General features: G+C 47.5%; 1 protein-coding gene across 1 annotated transcript in view; it reads left to right on the top strand.

Annotated features, from left to right (window-relative positions):
- The window catches only part of nav2a (neuron navigator 2a), a 188,508-nt gene that overhangs the window by 154,802 nt on the left and 16,206 nt on the right, over window positions 1-17,500 (top strand). The window contains 10 exon segments of the mRNA XM_042061593.1: window positions 3,416-3,545; window positions 5,681-5,987; window positions 6,443-7,277; window positions 8,393-8,839; window positions 9,400-9,465; window positions 10,245-10,295; window positions 11,264-11,424; window positions 12,001-12,177; window positions 15,285-15,337; window positions 17,426-17,449. Coding sequence (XP_041917527.1) covers window positions 3,416-3,545; window positions 5,681-5,987; window positions 6,443-7,277; window positions 8,393-8,839; window positions 9,400-9,465; window positions 10,245-10,295; window positions 11,264-11,424; window positions 12,001-12,177; window positions 15,285-15,337; window positions 17,426-17,449 — 2,251 coding nt within the window.

Here is a 17,500-nt window from a genome sequence, read left to right as displayed (position 1 = left end):
GTGTGGTCAAAGCAGCTGTTGGGTTCTCCTGGTCATCTACTCAGCAAATCCCTGTGTCCACATGTTCCGCCCTTTGGGTTGGTTCCTTTGCCATCTCCGTTCAGATCGGTCTGCGATGCTCTCGGGTGTATAAATCTCCAGGACTTCAAAGGCAGCAGAGATCTTGAAAACCACCTCAAAGCTGGTGTGTGGCGCAGGTCTGAACATTAGGTTCAGATTTAGACTCGGTTCAGAGAGTTCACCCGTGCCGTACCTGATATACGGTGTTTGCTTTAATCTCGATTTATAAGCCCAGCTCAAGGAGAAATGATGTCCTTGCTCTCCACTCTTCTCCTGCTGTTCCTCTCTCTCTCTCTCTCTGCTTAATACACATGTTTTATATCAAATGTACTTATACACATACATTTATTAAGTTGTAATGTTTATTTATGTCAGCATGAATTATTTTATCATGTACAAGATGCTTTTATCTTTTGACATTCTGAGTAAAGTTAGTTTATGTTATTTAAATGTATGAACCTTTAGTGGGAAATGGGTAACCAAAATCAAATAGATAACAGCAGCGTATTTTGGAGGATCCCAGCAGTGCAGCTGTCATAAGGGCTCAACGTTTGAAGTTTTCACTAAGAGCTGAATCTGGCTGGGATATTTTACTCTGGGTCTGAGTTAGTTAGGCTGCCAGACAGTTGGACAATTGTGGAATGTTCATGAAAGAGGAAAGCCTGACTGGTAGGCTAGGGAATGATTTTAGGAGCCCAAAGAAAGCTGTTTTTTCTTTATGTTGGCTAGCATAAAATAGGATGGTGATGATGGAAGTCCATGTGCACTTGTTTCTATTAGAGACTCACTCATTTCATTTGCATGCTCGTGCTCATGTGAGTGCATGCAGGTGCACATAGGTGCATTTCTTGTCTATTGATATCATGGGTTTCCGCCTCACTCCAGTGAAGCTCAGTAGTATGGGGTTAAGCCACGTTGCGTAAAACTGAACTCTTTGCTTTAGCTGGTTTCTTTAGACAAGCATGTTTACTGAGGTGCCTGGTTTCCTGTGCTCCCTATACACCCTGTTCCCTCATCCATCCAGTGTGTTTGGATGGATGTTTCATCCCCCCTCCACCCAGCTTTAGAGGGATGGGGCCCAAAGGGGTCTGCAAGTGTGTGTGCGTGTGTGTGTGTGTGGCACCTCCCCCACCCTTGTTGTCACCCTTGGGTCACACTCTGTTGTCATAGGGAAGACTTGACCAAATATGTGGCCAAACAACCCCCAACTGACTCCCTCCTCTACACACACATACCCCCCCCACACACACACACACACACACACACACCACACACACATACTCCCTTAAAGCCATTGAGCCATTGTTTGCAAGGAGGTGCTGTTTGTTAATGCATTCATTAGCAGTTTCCCTGGCAGTATGGCAATTCTGTTTAGACTATATGCTCTATAAGAAGGTGTGGTGCTTTAAAGCCTCTGTCGGTCTCTTATGCCTCGAACTAAGCTGTCTGGAGACAAAGAAGGACAGAAACACCACACCTAGTTACAGAAAGGCCTTCAGAGATGCACTCAGGAGACAGGCAGAGAGAGAGAGAAAGAGAGAGAGAGACAGAGAGAGAGAAAGAGATGGAGATTTTCTTAGACACCCTCAGGGATACACAGAAACTCATATCGTGGCTCCAGTCATGTGTATCATACATGGGTCTTTGCCTTTATGTTTTCACCCCCCCCCCCCACACACACACACACACACACACACACACACACACACACACACACACACACACACACACACATACCCTGTTCAATTTTGTTGCTCATGTTTCTCACAAATGCTTTTAGCTATGCGTTTCACTCTCCGTCATGCCATCCGAGCAGAACTGAATGGAGATGTGGCTGAATGGAGAGAGAGAGAGAATGAAAAAGAGAAACAGACAGAGAGAGAGAGGAGAGATGGAGGAAGGGAGGGACTGATGCCAAGACATGGATATCTCTGGGGCAAAAACAGATCCTAAAGAAGGAAAGGAAGGATGTGAATGTCACCCAAAAGCCTGAGAATGGAAAGACTGAGAGAGAGAGAGAGAGAGAGAGAGAGAGAGAGAGAGAGAGAAGAAGTAGAAGCAGGGGAGAGGGAGGCAGTGCGAGCACTTGGGGAGATTATGGTGATGCCTCACCGCAGGCCCTAGCTATGAATTCATCCTGGCTTTAAGAGGCGAGGGGATTTTCTCTGTGGGTAGGCCGGCCTCTCTTACTCATTCAGGCAGGATTACAGCTGCACGCGCTCCAGTCGCTACGGTTCAAGTGGCGGCCCGCTAAAGCCCCCGGCCGCGCTGGGCTCCTGCGTCTTAGAGTCTTAGTGGCCGCGGCAAAGCGGCAGGACTCATAAAGCACGTGAGCATGTGAGGCTCACGCTAGCGGAGCAGAGCGCTAGCCGTAGCGTCTGTCGGTGGACGCATTAGAGGGCAGCCGTGGGTCTCTGCCACTAAGTGAAATGAAATGAAGAAAGCTTATAAAAGCCTACAGGCTGGGCCAAGGCCTGCAGCTGTGGTGACACAGAGCCTAATTGCTCTGAGGCATTCTGTCTCTTACTCTCCGTGTCTCTGTCTGCCTGTCTGTCTCATCATCAGTCTCTTCTCTCGATCCATGTATGATTCCGTTCTTCTAACTGTCTGGCTGTCAGTCTGTAATTCCCAAAATCATGTTCCTATCGGTTTTTATATTCCCTGGAGATGGCCACAGGATTGATCCCCTGAACGTGTAGTGTAGCCCACGCTCCCTAGTGGATCCTAGTCACAATGGATTAACATGATTGAACATCAGTGCCTTTGGTATTATAGCCAACCTGACAAGGGTGTGTGACTGTGTGTGTGTGTGTGTGTGTGTGTGTGTGTGTGTGTGTGTGTGTGTGTGTGTGTGTGTGCTGATTGTTTGAGTGATGATGGTGTCTTGTATTCCTTCGCCCATTACCCATGGTAACATATGAGGTCACAGAAACCCATTCTTCTTCATAACACATTCTTCTTGACATCTGATCTGGGGCCAGTACTGTCATACCAGTATATTACTGTTTCAATATCATAGTCATACCAGTATATTACTGTTTCAATATCATAGTCATACCAGTATATTACTGTTTCAATATCATAGTCATACCAGTATAGTTCTGTTTCAATATCATAGTCATGGCACGGAAATGTTTTCATGCTTTCCATGTTAAAATGTCTAAAATCCCTGTTGGCTGTTGGGGTGTATTCATCGCTGGTCTTGAGTTTTTGGTTTTAAATAGTAAAGCTCTAGCTCTTCTCAGTGCTGCGTTAATCAGCACCTGTTGTTCCACTGGAAGGCCAGGAGAGAAGGATAATGGTTGGTAAATGTGGCTGTGTGTTTAACAGAGTTCATCTCCTTTTGTTTCCTCAGTTGGGACGATAGCAGCTCAGTGAGCAGTGGGATTAGCGACACAATCGACACCGATGACATCAACACCAGCTCCTCCATCAGCTCGTACGCTAACACACCAGCCACTACGCGCAAAACCCTGAGCGCACAGGTAAGAGCCTCTCCAACCGCACCTGCTGAGCCAAACACCTGGGAGAGCAGCAGATGATTCAGCTGGTGCATTGAACATGTCTAGTCAATGGCCTCCAAGGCCTCATGCCCATAAATGTGAAGGCTTTTACAGTGCACGGTCGGTTTGGTTATCGAGTGTAAACCCCACCAACATCCAGTATAATCCAGTAATAGTCCAGTGGAAACTGGTGTTGCAATAACTTTTACGTGAGTGAAACATATCACTCAAAGTATAATTATTCAAACATAATCAAAGTATACAAAGCAGTGGACAGTAGAGTTGAGTGGTAGTATGTAAACAGTGGTCAGTTAAGGGCCTATCTGCTTAATAGTGTTGGGTTGGTCTGCCACATAAGAGCCAGTTTCACGTCCCAACTCAACCAAGTTGAGTCCCATGCCAGAGGGATGATTTCATCCGATGGGAATCAGGTTCAGAAATTCCCCACATAGTGCAGAGGGAAGAATAAAATCCTCAAAACACTTAATGAAATATGTTTTCATGGAGATCTTATTTCTCTTTGCTTGCGGTTATAGACGTCTGTGTAACATAACCTTGGCAGTATTGCTGGGGGTTGATGATGCTTTGTTTCCACGGTTACTGTTTTTTGGGCTGTGTTATGGTCCAATCCACACTCTCGCTAATGTCTTTTATGACAGGGTCATTAGTCTTTCACACAAAGCCTGCCTGGAGAGCCTGTCTTGCACTGACCTCTTAAAATGGACTGTGCGCTCATTCTCCTACTAGGATTACTTCTATATAACCCACACTCAATCTCTCTCTCTCTCTCTCTCTCTCTCTCTCTCTCTCTCTCTCTCCCCCTCTCTCTCTCTCTCTCTCTCCCTCTCTCTCTCTCTCTCTCTCTCTCTCTCTCTCTCTCTCTTTACAGTGTTTGTGTTTGCTGTCCTCTCACATTCCTTAGGTAGTTAAAAAGAAGGGGGGGGGGGGGGGGGTAATAAAAACTTGACAAGTGGGCAACACTGCAGTGACCCTTGCAGCCTAAACGTCTAAATGTTTGAACAGGGCTCAAGCCATTAAATTCCAATTCAGAGGTGGCCACTGAAGAAAAACACAGACGGTATCGCTATCGACCGGCCCATAGAGTTCTGTATCGACGGGTTCGTTAAGGTTTCCCAGGTTTCCCAGGCCAACGCCCAACCTTAATCCCCCCCAGCGTTTTCTCAGCCGCCCAGGCCCATCATGCACCTCTCTCCCGAGAGGGCCGCGTCCCTTTTCAGCACCCTGGGCTTGCGCTCTAGGAAAACAAAGACGGGCGGCGACAAAGAGCTCACTTGTGACCTCATTACGTACCGAAAAATAACCTTCCTTACATATTAGCCAAGTGTGTCTCCCCTGTGGGTACGGTTTCCAGGGGCAACAAAAAGGTCCTCTCAGCCATTGACCGGTAGCAATTATCACGGGGAGGACAACGTTATTGGACACCCCCAAAGGAGTCTGTGTCGCTGAATCACTTCCTAAACGCCCGTGACTGTGGAATCACCAGCATACAGGCAGCCGTGCTGCACTGGCTGTCATAAGAGAAAAGTAATAAGTTGGAAATCAGTCATGCTACATGTTTCGTGCCTAGACATCATGGCACGGATACTCCACTGATTATTTTCCCTTTACACTGTTATTGTAAGGCTGTTGTAGTAATGTAAGGTTTCATTACTACAATATTGCACGGCGGGACCATATATCCAGAGTGTCCCTACATGAGAGCAATGCAATAATGCACATATTGCATTGTTGGGGGCACCTGTGGCCTACTGGTTAGCGCTTTGGACTTGTAACCGGAGGGTTGCCGGTTCAAACCCCGACTAGTAGGCCACAGCTTAAGTGCCCTTGAGCAAGGCACCTAACCCCTCACTGCTCTCAGAGTGCCGCTGTAGCAGGCAGCTCACTGCGCCGGGATTAGTGTGTGCTTCACCTCACTGTGTGTTCACTGTGTGCTGAGTGTGTTTCACTAATTCACGGATTGGAGTAAATGCAGAGACCAAATTTCCCTCACAGGATCAAAAGACTATATATACTTATACTTACTTTTATATTGAGCAGGCTGTATGGTGGATCAGTTATCTGTGACTTAACTGGCTTTGTTCCTCCCGGGTCCTCAGCCACAGACAGACTCGGAGAAACACTCAGCAGTCGAGCAGCACTCCGCATGGTCCAGCGACGAGGTCAAGAGGTCAGACGGAGGTTCGGACAGCGGCGCGAAGATGGAGCACGGCTCCAAGTGGCGGCGCAACCCCTCGGACGTGTCGGACGAATCCGACAAGGGTGGCTCAGGCCGTAAGATCCCTGCCATCTCGCAGACAGGGTCCTGGCGCCGTGGCATGACGGCACAGGTCGGGGTGACTTCACCCCGCCCCAAGACTGGCACAACAGCGGGCAGCACTGGCACACTCAAAACTCACAGCACTGGTAAGGGACAGGTGTCTGTAGCTGTCTGGGGCTGATATATGCCTGTACGTTTGGTCTTAAGCTTTACTTAGAGCGTAATGTCTGTATGTATAGTCTAAATCTCATCATAATTTATGTAGTCTCATCATAATTATGTAGTTTCATCATAAAATTAAATTAATCATTATTTTATTCATTTAATCATAATTAAATTATGTAGTCTCATCATAATTTATGTAGTTTGGGCATTTCTTGGTATTTCAAAACAGCTTTTTACAGAAATGATACTGTTCTGCCCTGTGACTGATGTAGTATTTATGTAGTATGTAAAATGCTTCAAGGGTTTCTGACTGGTGAGACCATTTAACTCTCAGAGGGGCATAGAAAGCATCTATTGGTGGTGAATAATTCTAATATGTCAGAAGATATTGGCAGATCCCTGAAACTGAATTCCCAGCATGCTTTAATCTCCACAGGCAAGACAGATGATGCTAAAGTGTCAGAGAAGGGCTGCCTGCCTACCCACTCCACCAGCATCCAGCGTTCGCCCTCCGATGCAGGCCGCACCAGCGGGGATGAGGCCCTGAGGAAGCCTTCGTCGTCATCAGCATCCTCCTCCTCCTCCACCAACCCCTCCTCCGCACGCATCCCCACCAGCACGTTTGGGTTCAAGAAGTCCAGTGGCGCCCTGGTGACCACCAGCAGCATCACCATGGTGACCGCCAGCGGCGCCACCATCACCAGCGGCTCGGCCACCCTGGGGAAGATCCCGAAATCCGCGGCGCTGGCGGTGGGGGGGCGGGGGTCGGCTCTGAAGGGCTCCGCCGACGGAGGGGTGGCGGCCCACGAGGACGGCTACCTGTCGTCCGGCATGCGCTCCACCCTGCAGTACCGCAGCCTGCCGAGGCCCTCGCGCTCCGGAGCCGCCACCCGCAACGGCAACCGCTCGTCCACCAGCAGCATCGAGTCCGGCCTCAGCGCCCGGGCTCCGGGCCTGTCGGCCCTCACTGGCCCCTCCAACGCCCACACGCACTCCCACACACACTCCCACACACACTCTCACACACACTCCCACAGCCACACCACCAGCGCCACCACAGCCGTCGCCGCCACCTCAAAGCCCTGCGACGTGCCCAAGGGCGGCAGCAGCACCCTGCCGGCCAACCAGACGGACCGGGAGAAGGGCGCCTCGGAGGTGGACCCTATGAGGTCCAGTCCCCAGGGCTCCAGCGGAGGAGCTGCCACCATCCCTCAGACCGCCCGGCAGCAGAGCAGCAAGTACGCAGAGGTGTCCTCACCAACGCTACGCAGGTAAACACACACACACACACACACACACACACACATACATACACTAGGGATCACGATGCCCTACTTAAATATGGGCGCTAGGTTCATAAATAATAGCATGGGTTACATGGGATAAAATATATAGCATTTTTGTGTTTTAGTGCAATCTAATCATTTAATATTTTGGGCTGTTAAAAATTGGAAATAAAAGGTGATGCAATTGATCCACACATTTAGACAGTAAACACAGAGCATACACACACACACACACACACACACACACACACACTGAAATACACATGCATGGTACAGGAATGATATTATAAACTTTAACATTAATCTCAATGATGGAGAGTGTTCACTGTACCACTGAGCCCTCGTGGTTCTGCGGTGTTGTGAGGCCCTGATGATGATAGATGGAGCAACTGATGAATAGATGGAGGGAGATAACAAGACAGACGGAAAGATTTTTTTTCCCCCTTTTACACAGTCGCCCTTCCCTCTGCGGCGGTTCAGGGTCAGCCCCCAGCCCCGTCCAAGTGACTGTTTACACAGCGCTTTTTGATGAGGTCACGAGTAGACAGCCAGGCTCGTGTTTCACCACCCACCTGTGTCCCGTTAGTGATGAGGAATGCTCTTCCGAGAGGAATTCTTTTCTTGGATGGGACTTTTTCTTTTTTAAGTTGCACACTTCAGAGAGAATCCCAATGGGCAGTAAAACTTTCCATAGAGTAGTCAGTGGGGGGCGGAGGGGGCAGGCAGGCGGAGAAGGCCGTGAGGATGGCCTGTGAGGCCCCCTGCTTGTTTTCCCTGAGTGTTAAAACATGATCCTTGGTCATGCAAAGGTCAGATGGTCAGGACTGTAGATTTAATCTCCTCGTCAGTTCTGCTCCGGGTCTTTCTTGTGTTGCAGAATGGATTTCAACAGTTTTCACTCAACAATTCATAGCAATGAACGCTGAAATCTAATAACTAACTTTTTTTCTTTCTTTTTTTTCTTTTTGTCTGTCTATCTCTTTCTGTTTATTGCCTCTGTCTTTCTCTGTATGTCTTTTCTCTCTCTCTCTCTCTCTCTCTCTCTCTCTCTCTCTCTCTCTCTCCCTCTCTCTCCCTGTCTCTCTCTCCCTCTCTCCCAGGCTCTTTGGTGGCAAGGCTGGTAAGCAGGCTCCGGTCACCACTGCCGAGAGCATGAAAAACTCGGTGGTCATCTCCAACCCGCACGCCACGCTGGGACACACCCAGAGCTCGGGGCCCCTGGACTCCCCGTCGACCGGGCCCTGTGGTGGTGGTGGTGGGGGCAGTGGGGGCAGCAGTCCCCTGTACGGGGGCCGGGCGGTGGGTACACTGGGCACTCTGGGCAGCGAACCGGCCTCCAGCCCCGGCTCGGTCTACTCCACGGGCACGGGCACCTGGGGCACGACCATGAGCAGCTCCTCGGCGCTGGGCTACCCGTCTGTGTCCAGCATGCACACCAGCAGCGAGTCCATCGACATGTCGCTGGGCAGCGGGCCACACCGCGACAACGACGCCGGACACGCCATGCTGGCCAGGACCGGCAGCGCCAAAACCGCCATGTCTGAGAGGTGAGGGAGATGTGTGTGTGGGGCTGAGATGTGTGTGTGGGGCTGGATCTGTCTCTATTCATGCATACCATCTGAGTGCTTCTTTAATATAGCCATGTTTGATACAGTGTGTGTGATATTTGTGGGTTATGGTGGAAATATGGGAAGATTATCAGCCTCTGTGTTTTTGTGGATGTTTTGATATCAAAAGTTGATGTTCCCCCCAAAGAATCAGTAGATGGACACTTGTACTTGGACTTGAAGAACTTGCAGGCTCTTTAGGAAAGCATAAAGATATTTCAGAGACCAGCACACATATAATATTTTTTTGGACCCTGTATCTTAGGACAGAATAAGGGTGTTTCTGAGATCAAAGTACATCTAATATATGTATGGACGCGGTATCTCTAAAATCTTTGGTGTGATCTGAAATTTGGGTCTCTATAATCTCTGTAATATCTCCTCTTGTCTTATCCTTTCTCCTCTTTCTCTTTACATCTCTCCATTCCTCTCTTCCCCTCTGTGTGTCTCTACTCTATCCCTCGTTCTTCATATCCTCTCTGCTCCCTCCCTACCCCCAGTCCCCTCTCCTCTCCCTCCGCTAGTCCCAAATTCAGCCGCAACACATTACCACGGAAACAAGAGAGGTAATGGGTTTTGTGTGACCTGGAGCTGCTGCTTGTGGCCTTTGTTGTGACTAAACTCCGTGGCTTCTTTGTGTGCTCTGTGTGTGTGTGTGTGTGTGTGTGTGTGTGTGTGTGTGCGTGTGTGTGTGTGTGTGTGTGTGTGTGTGTTTGTATTTGTTTGTTTGGATAACCCTCCAGTTTATGTGACATGAACCCCGACTACAGATGAGAAGGTGGTGTCTTTTACTGTCCATCAGAGCCGTAGATAGATACAGCTCTGCTATCAGTGTTCAAACAGTGCCCTCTAGTGGGCATACTTATGTATTATGTGAGTTCTCTCAAGTTTCCCTTCTGATCTCTCTGATTTCAAAGCATATTGTTTCTGAGTTCTGACACTCTGTATATTGAAGTGGCAAACAGAATACATTACTGAGGACTCCACAGAAATGGAATAATTCACTTAAATGTAATTACAGACTCAAATGTCTGAGCATTTTCCTATCATTGTGTTATTGGTGTAGTAAATATCCTCAGAAACACTTTATAGGGAAACAATTTCTACTGTTTGGCTGTGTGTGTGTGTGTGTGTGTGTGTGTGTGTGTGTGTGTGTGTGTGTGTGTGTGTGTGTGTGTGTGTGTGTGTGTGTGTCTGAGTTCACCAGTCTGTCTGTCTGTCTGTCTGTCTGTCTTTGAAAGACAAAAATGAAAAGACATAATGAAGTGTTGTTGTTAGTGAGTGGTACAGTAGCACATCTCCTGTCCGTCTCCCTGAAGCATCTCTCTCCCCTCCCCTCCCGCAGTGAAGCAAACAGGGATAGAAACACTCTTCCCAAGAAGGGGCTCAAGTACAGGTGTGCCGTGCACTCGCCAGCGTCGCCATGTGCAGAAGTCTCGCTCTTTGTCACAGCACTCCTCCTCTCCTCCAGTGCTTTGTCTCTGTTTCTTTCTTTCTTTCTTTCTTTCTTTCTTTCATTCTCTCTGTTCTTGTTAATCTTTATTTGTGTTGCTTTTTCAATGCTTTCTTTCCTCCTTTCACTTGCTCTCTCTTTCTTTCTTTCTTTCCTTCTTTCTTTCTTTCTTTTTCATTCATTTTGCTCTCTCTCTCACTTTCTCTCTCTCTCTCTCTGTCTTTCCGCCTCCTCTCCACCCCCTGTGCTTCCAGGCTTGTGCACACTCAGGCTTGTTTCTTGGGCGATGCTTTCACATTTTGCACACGTTTCTTTTTTGCGCTTCCCTTTGAGAGCATGCCACCGGCCACGTGTGTGTGTGTGTGTGTGTGTGCGCACAACCGCTACAGAATCACGTTTTGTGTTTGCACTTGTGTGTGGGTTCTGTTTGGTGCATTTTTGTTGCCATTAAATCCTGTTTTCTTCCTAGGTTGATGTGTGCTGATATGCCTATGTGTTCCAGTTGCTGTTGCAGCACTTTTTTTGTTTGAAAGTCTGGGTGTTATTTCTGTATTTAAAAACCTAACAGGCCTTCATTTTTTCATTAATTTTATTATTAGTTGTCTATTAACCTGATGATACTTTTAAGTTTATGGTATTTTTAGTTTTTGCCTGTCAGACAAAGCGTATGAAATTTAAAGTGAATCAGTAACAGTTAAATGCTTGGTGTGTTTCCCAGCAATGATGTTATTCGTCTGGAGGACTAAACTAAATAACTTCTAAAAAAAAAAAACACAAGCATTTGCATATTTGTGTGTGACTTTTCTTTCTCTCAAAGGCACTTTGTTGTGATGTGGTGTGATGTGATGTGATGTGATGTGATGTGCTGAGCGCGTCTCTTACGCGTCTCTCTCTGCGTCTCCCCATGCCAGGTACACTCCCTCCTCACAGCTGCGTAGCCATGAGGAGGCGCGTGATTGGCTGCGCTCGCACTCCACCAGCGGCCTGCAGGAATCGGCCAGCAACTCGCCCTTCTCCACCGGCTCCAGCCTCACCTCGCCCTCGGGCACGCGCTTCAACTTCGCCCAGCTCGGTCAGTCGCCACAACCATACTGTATACCTTTACATTTACATACATTTATTTGTAAATATATGATACAGTATATTGTGTATTTATGTAAGATAATATGAAGAGTTTGGTTCAAAAATGCTATATATCCATTTTTTTTTAAACATTAATAAGTCATGTTATTCAATTGGATATTTCAGGTAATATCAATAAAATTGCAGTCGTGTTGTTTCGATTGAGTAAAGATAAATCAAATAACAATAACCCAGTTACAGTTCCACTGAAGTTACTAGGAAAGGCAATTTTTAAAAAATGATTTATGAAAATTCATTCAAATGGAGGATATAGCATTTTGGAACCAAACTCTTCATGTTTAAATACTAAACTCACACACCATGAGAGTGCAGAGGTTTAAGGACTAGTCAAAGTGTAGTCGAAGGAGATAGTGGTATAGGAAGATGGAGGTTGAGGGGAAGTAAGGGTTAGCATTAGCAAGGAAACAACATCCTGCAACAAAGAGACTAGACAGGAAGAGCGCAAAGCTGACACGTTCAGGTTTTGACCGCTAACCCATGCTCTGATGTCATATCTGGTTTACAGCGAGTCCTACCACAGCTGCACAAATCAACCTGGCGAGCCTGCGCAACAACAGCCTGACCAATCAGGACAACACACTGGACCCAGGAGACTCCCGCCTGCGCAACTCCTGCATGTCACTGGACGAGAAGACGAGGACCATGAGCCGCTCCGGGTCCTTCAGGGACGGCTTTGAGGAAGGTGAGTGATGAGGAGATCAGAGGGATGAGGAGATCAGTGAGGGTGAGGGATGAGGAGATCAGTGAGGGATGAGGAGATGAGTAAGGGTGAGTGAGTGAGTGAGTGACTGAATTTGTAAGTGGGGGAATGAGTGAGCAAGTGAATTTGTAAGTGGGGGAGTGAGTGAGCAAGTGAATTTGTAAGTGAGTGAGTGAGCAAGTGAATTTGTAAGTGGGGGAGTGAATTACTTAATGAGTATATGAGTAGGAAAGTGAATACATATATGAGTAAGGGAGAGAGCTTATGAGCTTATGAGTCATTGAGTGAGGGAGGGAGAGATGGATGAATGAATGAAGTGAGTGAGAAGGAGCAATAGAGTGGATTTAGGATTGAGCTACTACAGTATAGTGAATGGGTGAGCTAGAGTGTGAGCTTCATAAAGAAATGCAATGATGGTAAAGATTCCTCCATCTATCTACCCCTCCTCCTATCCATCTGTCTCTTATCAGAAATGCCCCAACACGCTCTCAGCTGTCCAGAAGCCAATCAACTAGCACCCGGATAAATGAGTGAGCTCAACTGCAGATAATGTTGGCCAAGAGCGTCCTGGCTGTCCAGCAGCAGGAGCCCATGTAATGGCCGTGTTTGTTTAATGTAATAGATGCAGGATTACAACAGCAACACGGCTGGACATCCAATTCCTCCTCACATCAGGGATTAAATAATCCCCTTTCCTGTCCGCCCGTCCTAATGTGGTCTCATTTCCAGTCTTTGATCCGGTGTTATTCAGCCACTTATTATTTGGATGCCAGCACCAGTAAGTCTAGGCCCAGCTGTCCCTTCCGCTGAGCCTGTGTGCGGTCCCGAGTCTATTCAGTGCCTTCGCGCGTCAGGCAAACATTTGCTCATCTATTCATGGGGCAAATCCTATCAGTTTAAGTACACAGAGATCACAGACGACAGAATCAGTGGCTGCATCTCGTCCACTGCAGGAACTGTGAGCTGGACAGAAAAGCAGCCATTGTGCAGCGTCAATAGAGACTAGTGCTGCATTAATGTCAGTCAGGACCCTGTCTGACTATGTGCTGGAACTCGGCCACTTATCTTCGATAGACGTCTCAGGGAAAGGATTTCACAAGGTGCAGGGCAAAGCTCAGCGAATGGGCTAGGCCACCACTGTGTAACATAATCTCACAACTTCATTCAGGGAAACGACACTTCCTTACAATGAAGGGGTTGCCGTAGAAACCTCTGACATCTGATCATATCTTTCAAAGTGCCAAGAGTGAAAAAAAAAACATCAACTTTAAGCTGTGTTGCAATCATGTCTTTTGAGAATCAGCTGTGAAAACCAAAGGCTGCTGGTCAAATAAAGATTCAAAAAAGTTAACCAGAAGAAAATCTCAGCCGTGTCATGAGACAAAAAAACAGCTCAGTCTGTGAAGAGTTGGCTCTGGCGTGAATCCTAAAGATGGCAGAGCTTTTGAACCCACTGACACTGTAACCAGAGAGCCACTTGTTGAGAGAGCTGTGGGAATTTGTGCCATCCTCACACACACACACACACAAAGCTGAGTCTAGGGCAAGGTGTGTATGTTATTATAGACCTTTCGTTGGGGACGTGTCCTCCTATGTATCATACTTCTCTCTCTCTATCCCTTTTTTTCTGGGAACTGTTTCTCTTTCTCTCTTTGTCTCACTTTCTCTCTCCGTGTCTGTTAACTCCTCCAAACATCCCCAGTTCTCAGTTCCCCCCCCGAGGGCTCCTCAAATACTAATTATAAAGCTCTTACAGGCAGAGCCTCTTACAGGCAGAGCGGGGGTTTATTATCAGGAAGCAGGATAAGTTTCAAGCTAGAAAGGCAAAGCCTCGGGACGTGTGTGTGTGTGTGAGAGAGAGAGAGAGTCCTTTGTATGCTCATGCATGTGTGTGGACGTGTGCATGTTCTTACCTTTTTTACATTTTTATGTTCTGATATGTGTGTGTGTGTGTGTGTGTGTGTGTGCGTGTGTGTGTGTGTGAGCGTGAGCGTGTGTATCAGTTTAAGTGTGTGTGATATCATGCTTGTGTTTGTGTGTGTATGCATGACCGCAAGCGTGTGCGTGAGAGTGTTTATATCGGTTGGTGTGTTTTGTGTTTCTGAGGAGTTGAGTTTCTGGAGCGTTGTTTGGTATGATAACACGCTGTCACTCATCCTCACTGGTCCCTCCCAGATAGTCATTACCACGGTTACACACCGCGACACTTGACCCTGTCATTCTATTCTCCTCCACCTGAGCACCCCCCCCCCCCCCCCTCCTGTTCACACCTCAGGAGTATTTATCACAGAAATCTCTGTCATGCGCTGTCTCAGTGTAGGACTAGATTTCTTATTGGACTGTTCAAATTTGGCACCACATCTGATAAAGGAATCTCAAAGCATTGTAACCTTCTTCCATTCAGTCTGTCACTCTATATCTCTATCTCTCTCTTTTTCTCTCTCTCTCTCTCTTTTTCTCTTTGTTATACTGCATGTCTTTTTCCCCCATTTCTTTCTTTCTCTCCTTCCCTCATTCCTCCTCTCCTTCCCCTCCATCACTCTCTTTCTTTCCATCCCTTTCCCGCTCCCTCTCCATCTCCTGGGTGATCTCCCTGTGAGGTCTGTCATCAGCCTCCCCGTGAGCGCATACCCACAACCCCCCTCAGCAGCGGCGGCCCCGGCTCTACGCTGCGCTGCGCTGCTCTCAGCACAGGAAGTGAGCGAGTGAGCGTGCCCCGTGGGAGGATGCTGATTGGGCGATTAAAGGCGCCTGTGTTGACTGCTGTGATTTATAAGGCTGTAATTTGTCGTCCACACCCCGACACTCCCCTTGACCATGGAAGAAGGAGTGTGGTTGTGTGTGTGTGTGTGTGTGTTACTTCTATCATTGAGGCAAATGAGCAAGTCAGGTTAGGACAAGTTAGGTTAGGTTGATCTGAAGGTTTCCTTGCTACTGTTGGGGGAAGAGGTTGTCATATGAAAGAAATGGCAAAGATAGCTTTTATGAGTCATGTTTTGAGTTGATGGGTTAATAATAGGTGTGAGTGTGTGCCCCCTCAAAGTACAACAGAGCCTCAAATGTTCTTCTCTGTGTGTTTTTGTTTGTAGTTCACGGCTCCTCTCTGTCCCTGGTGTCCAGCACTTCCTCCATCTACTCCACGGTGAGTGTCCCTCTTCCATATCTTTATTGTCACTTACCAGAACAAACCAGAAGACTTATCAAGGGATTGTCCTTCAATGGGCATTGCTTCCTGTGAGGTTCCGTTATGATGTAATCCCCTAAGTGCACAACCACAACAGAGCTTTTGGAGCAAGCCTGTTATTAATTGCTCAGATCAGTCACTTCGGAATTGCTTAACTCAGTGTAATTACCGGCACATATCGTGTTCCCGCTCCAGCCCTGGCAGTCAAGCTGAGCGCCAGAAGCTGCTCTCCGACCAGACCGTGGCTGTTTGCAAAGTAAACTTTGGCTGGTGCTCTGTGCTCAAAGACACGCCCACTTGTAGAGCCCTAGCCAATCAGTGCTGGGTGTGGGCCAGGTTGGCCACACCCCCACAGGTGCGCCTGTCTGGCAGTAAAAAGCCTTAGGTCTCTATATTCACCTGAGCAGGTGTCATTTGGGCTTTAGAGATAGTTCCCGCTGCAGGTGAGGTGTGTGTGTGTGTGTGCGTGTGTTTGTGTGTGTAAAGAGAGAGAGAGAGAGAGTAACCGGAGCTGGCTAGTACAGCTTTGAGTAGAGATTAGAGTCGTTTGAGAGGGTCTACAGGCTACCGACTGAGATCGATCCAAGATGATGGCCACTCTGTCCCTCACGGGAGCAGTCACACCCTGGGGGAACACGGTAGGGATATACGTACTGGTCAGCACAGCACCTGACCCTAATGAATATATGCTAGTTTCTATTGTACTGTATTGTACTGTACATGTAATAGAAAGGAGTATTGATTACTGTGCAATGTAATACTCTATGTGCAGTGGTGGGGTCTAGCCACTCTCTGAGCCTTGGATGAAGCTGACCTGTTTGATCTGTCGTTTTTGTGAAAGTGATTTGCATAGTGTTGCTATGTGATGTCTGTGCTGCTGGTCTAGAGGTGATGTGCTGTATGATGTGCTATATAAGGCAGGGCACTGTTTTGTTTGCTTTGATGAGGCTCCGCGCTGTTATGAAACTTTGCCTTTATGAACACACACAGGCACACAGACACACACACTCTCTCTTACACACACACACACACACACACACACACACACACACACACACACACACACACACACACACACACACACACACACACATATACAGTGAGAGACATTCGACACACACACACACAGACACACATGCACATACATGACCTGACCTCCTACTGTTGTGACAGGTTATCAACCCCAGCCAGACATAATTGGTGAAGAGATAATCATTTGAGAGGGTTCACTGTGTGCAATAACACTTGTCAACTCCACCCCTGTGGCCGTCCACACCTTCATAGCAACTGCCACATAACCAAAACACCAGGTTCACCGTGCGTGGACATACCAGAGTGAGATGACAATATGCTTTATAGACAATAACCGACCTGGGATTTCCTTCAGCTTGCTCACAAGAGTCAAATGTCTTGAAGGTCATTTGTCTTGCTTTTGTCATATAATGACATAGGTAGTTAGACAACAAATGTTTTTTTTCGAAAGCATCATACAATGATGAAATACTATTGTTTGTTTTTGTTTTGTGTGTGTGTGTGTGTGTGTGTGTGGGTGAGTATGTACAGAATTGTGTGCGTGTGTGTTAAACACTGTTCACCATAGCTCTCCAACAACACCATTGTTTAGCCGATCCAGACCCTCCATTACACTAGTCTGGCTTGGTGTTCCACCTCCTTGCAAGCTAATGCCTTCAGGAGCAGTCTTGTGTCTTGTGTCTGTCTGCCTGCCGGACATGGGCATTGATAGACACTCATGTGTCTCGCCACCTCTCATTTGAACAACTACCGCTCATAAATCACCTGAGAGTTCAGAGCAGGAATGAAATATGCTGTAGGCACCCCCTGTCTGCACTAAGTTATAGCCTGAAAAAAAGCTTTGTGGGAGACTGACAGTGTAGCCTGAAGGTGTACTCTGAGTGTGTGCGTGTGTGTGCGCGCGTGTATGTGTGTGCGCGTGTGTGTGTGTATGGCTCCATAAGGAACCCAAGCTATGCACTGCTCCTTGTACAGCATGACTTCATCCTTCTCTTTTTTGCCCTTTCTTTCCAGACGGAGGAGAAATCACAGTCGGAGGTGAGAGCCACATCAGTGTCTTTCTTTTCCTTCACTTTCTCCCTCATTCTC

Source organism: Alosa sapidissima, chromosome 14, assembly GCF_018492685.1.
Source record: "Alosa sapidissima isolate fAloSap1 chromosome 14, fAloSap1.pri, whole genome shotgun sequence".
In the NCBI taxonomy this organism is placed as follows: Eukaryota; Metazoa; Chordata; class Actinopteri; order Clupeiformes; family Clupeidae; genus Alosa; species Alosa sapidissima.
The sequence above is the reverse complement of the archived record's forward strand: the minus strand, read 5'-3'. Positions and strand labels throughout refer to the sequence as shown.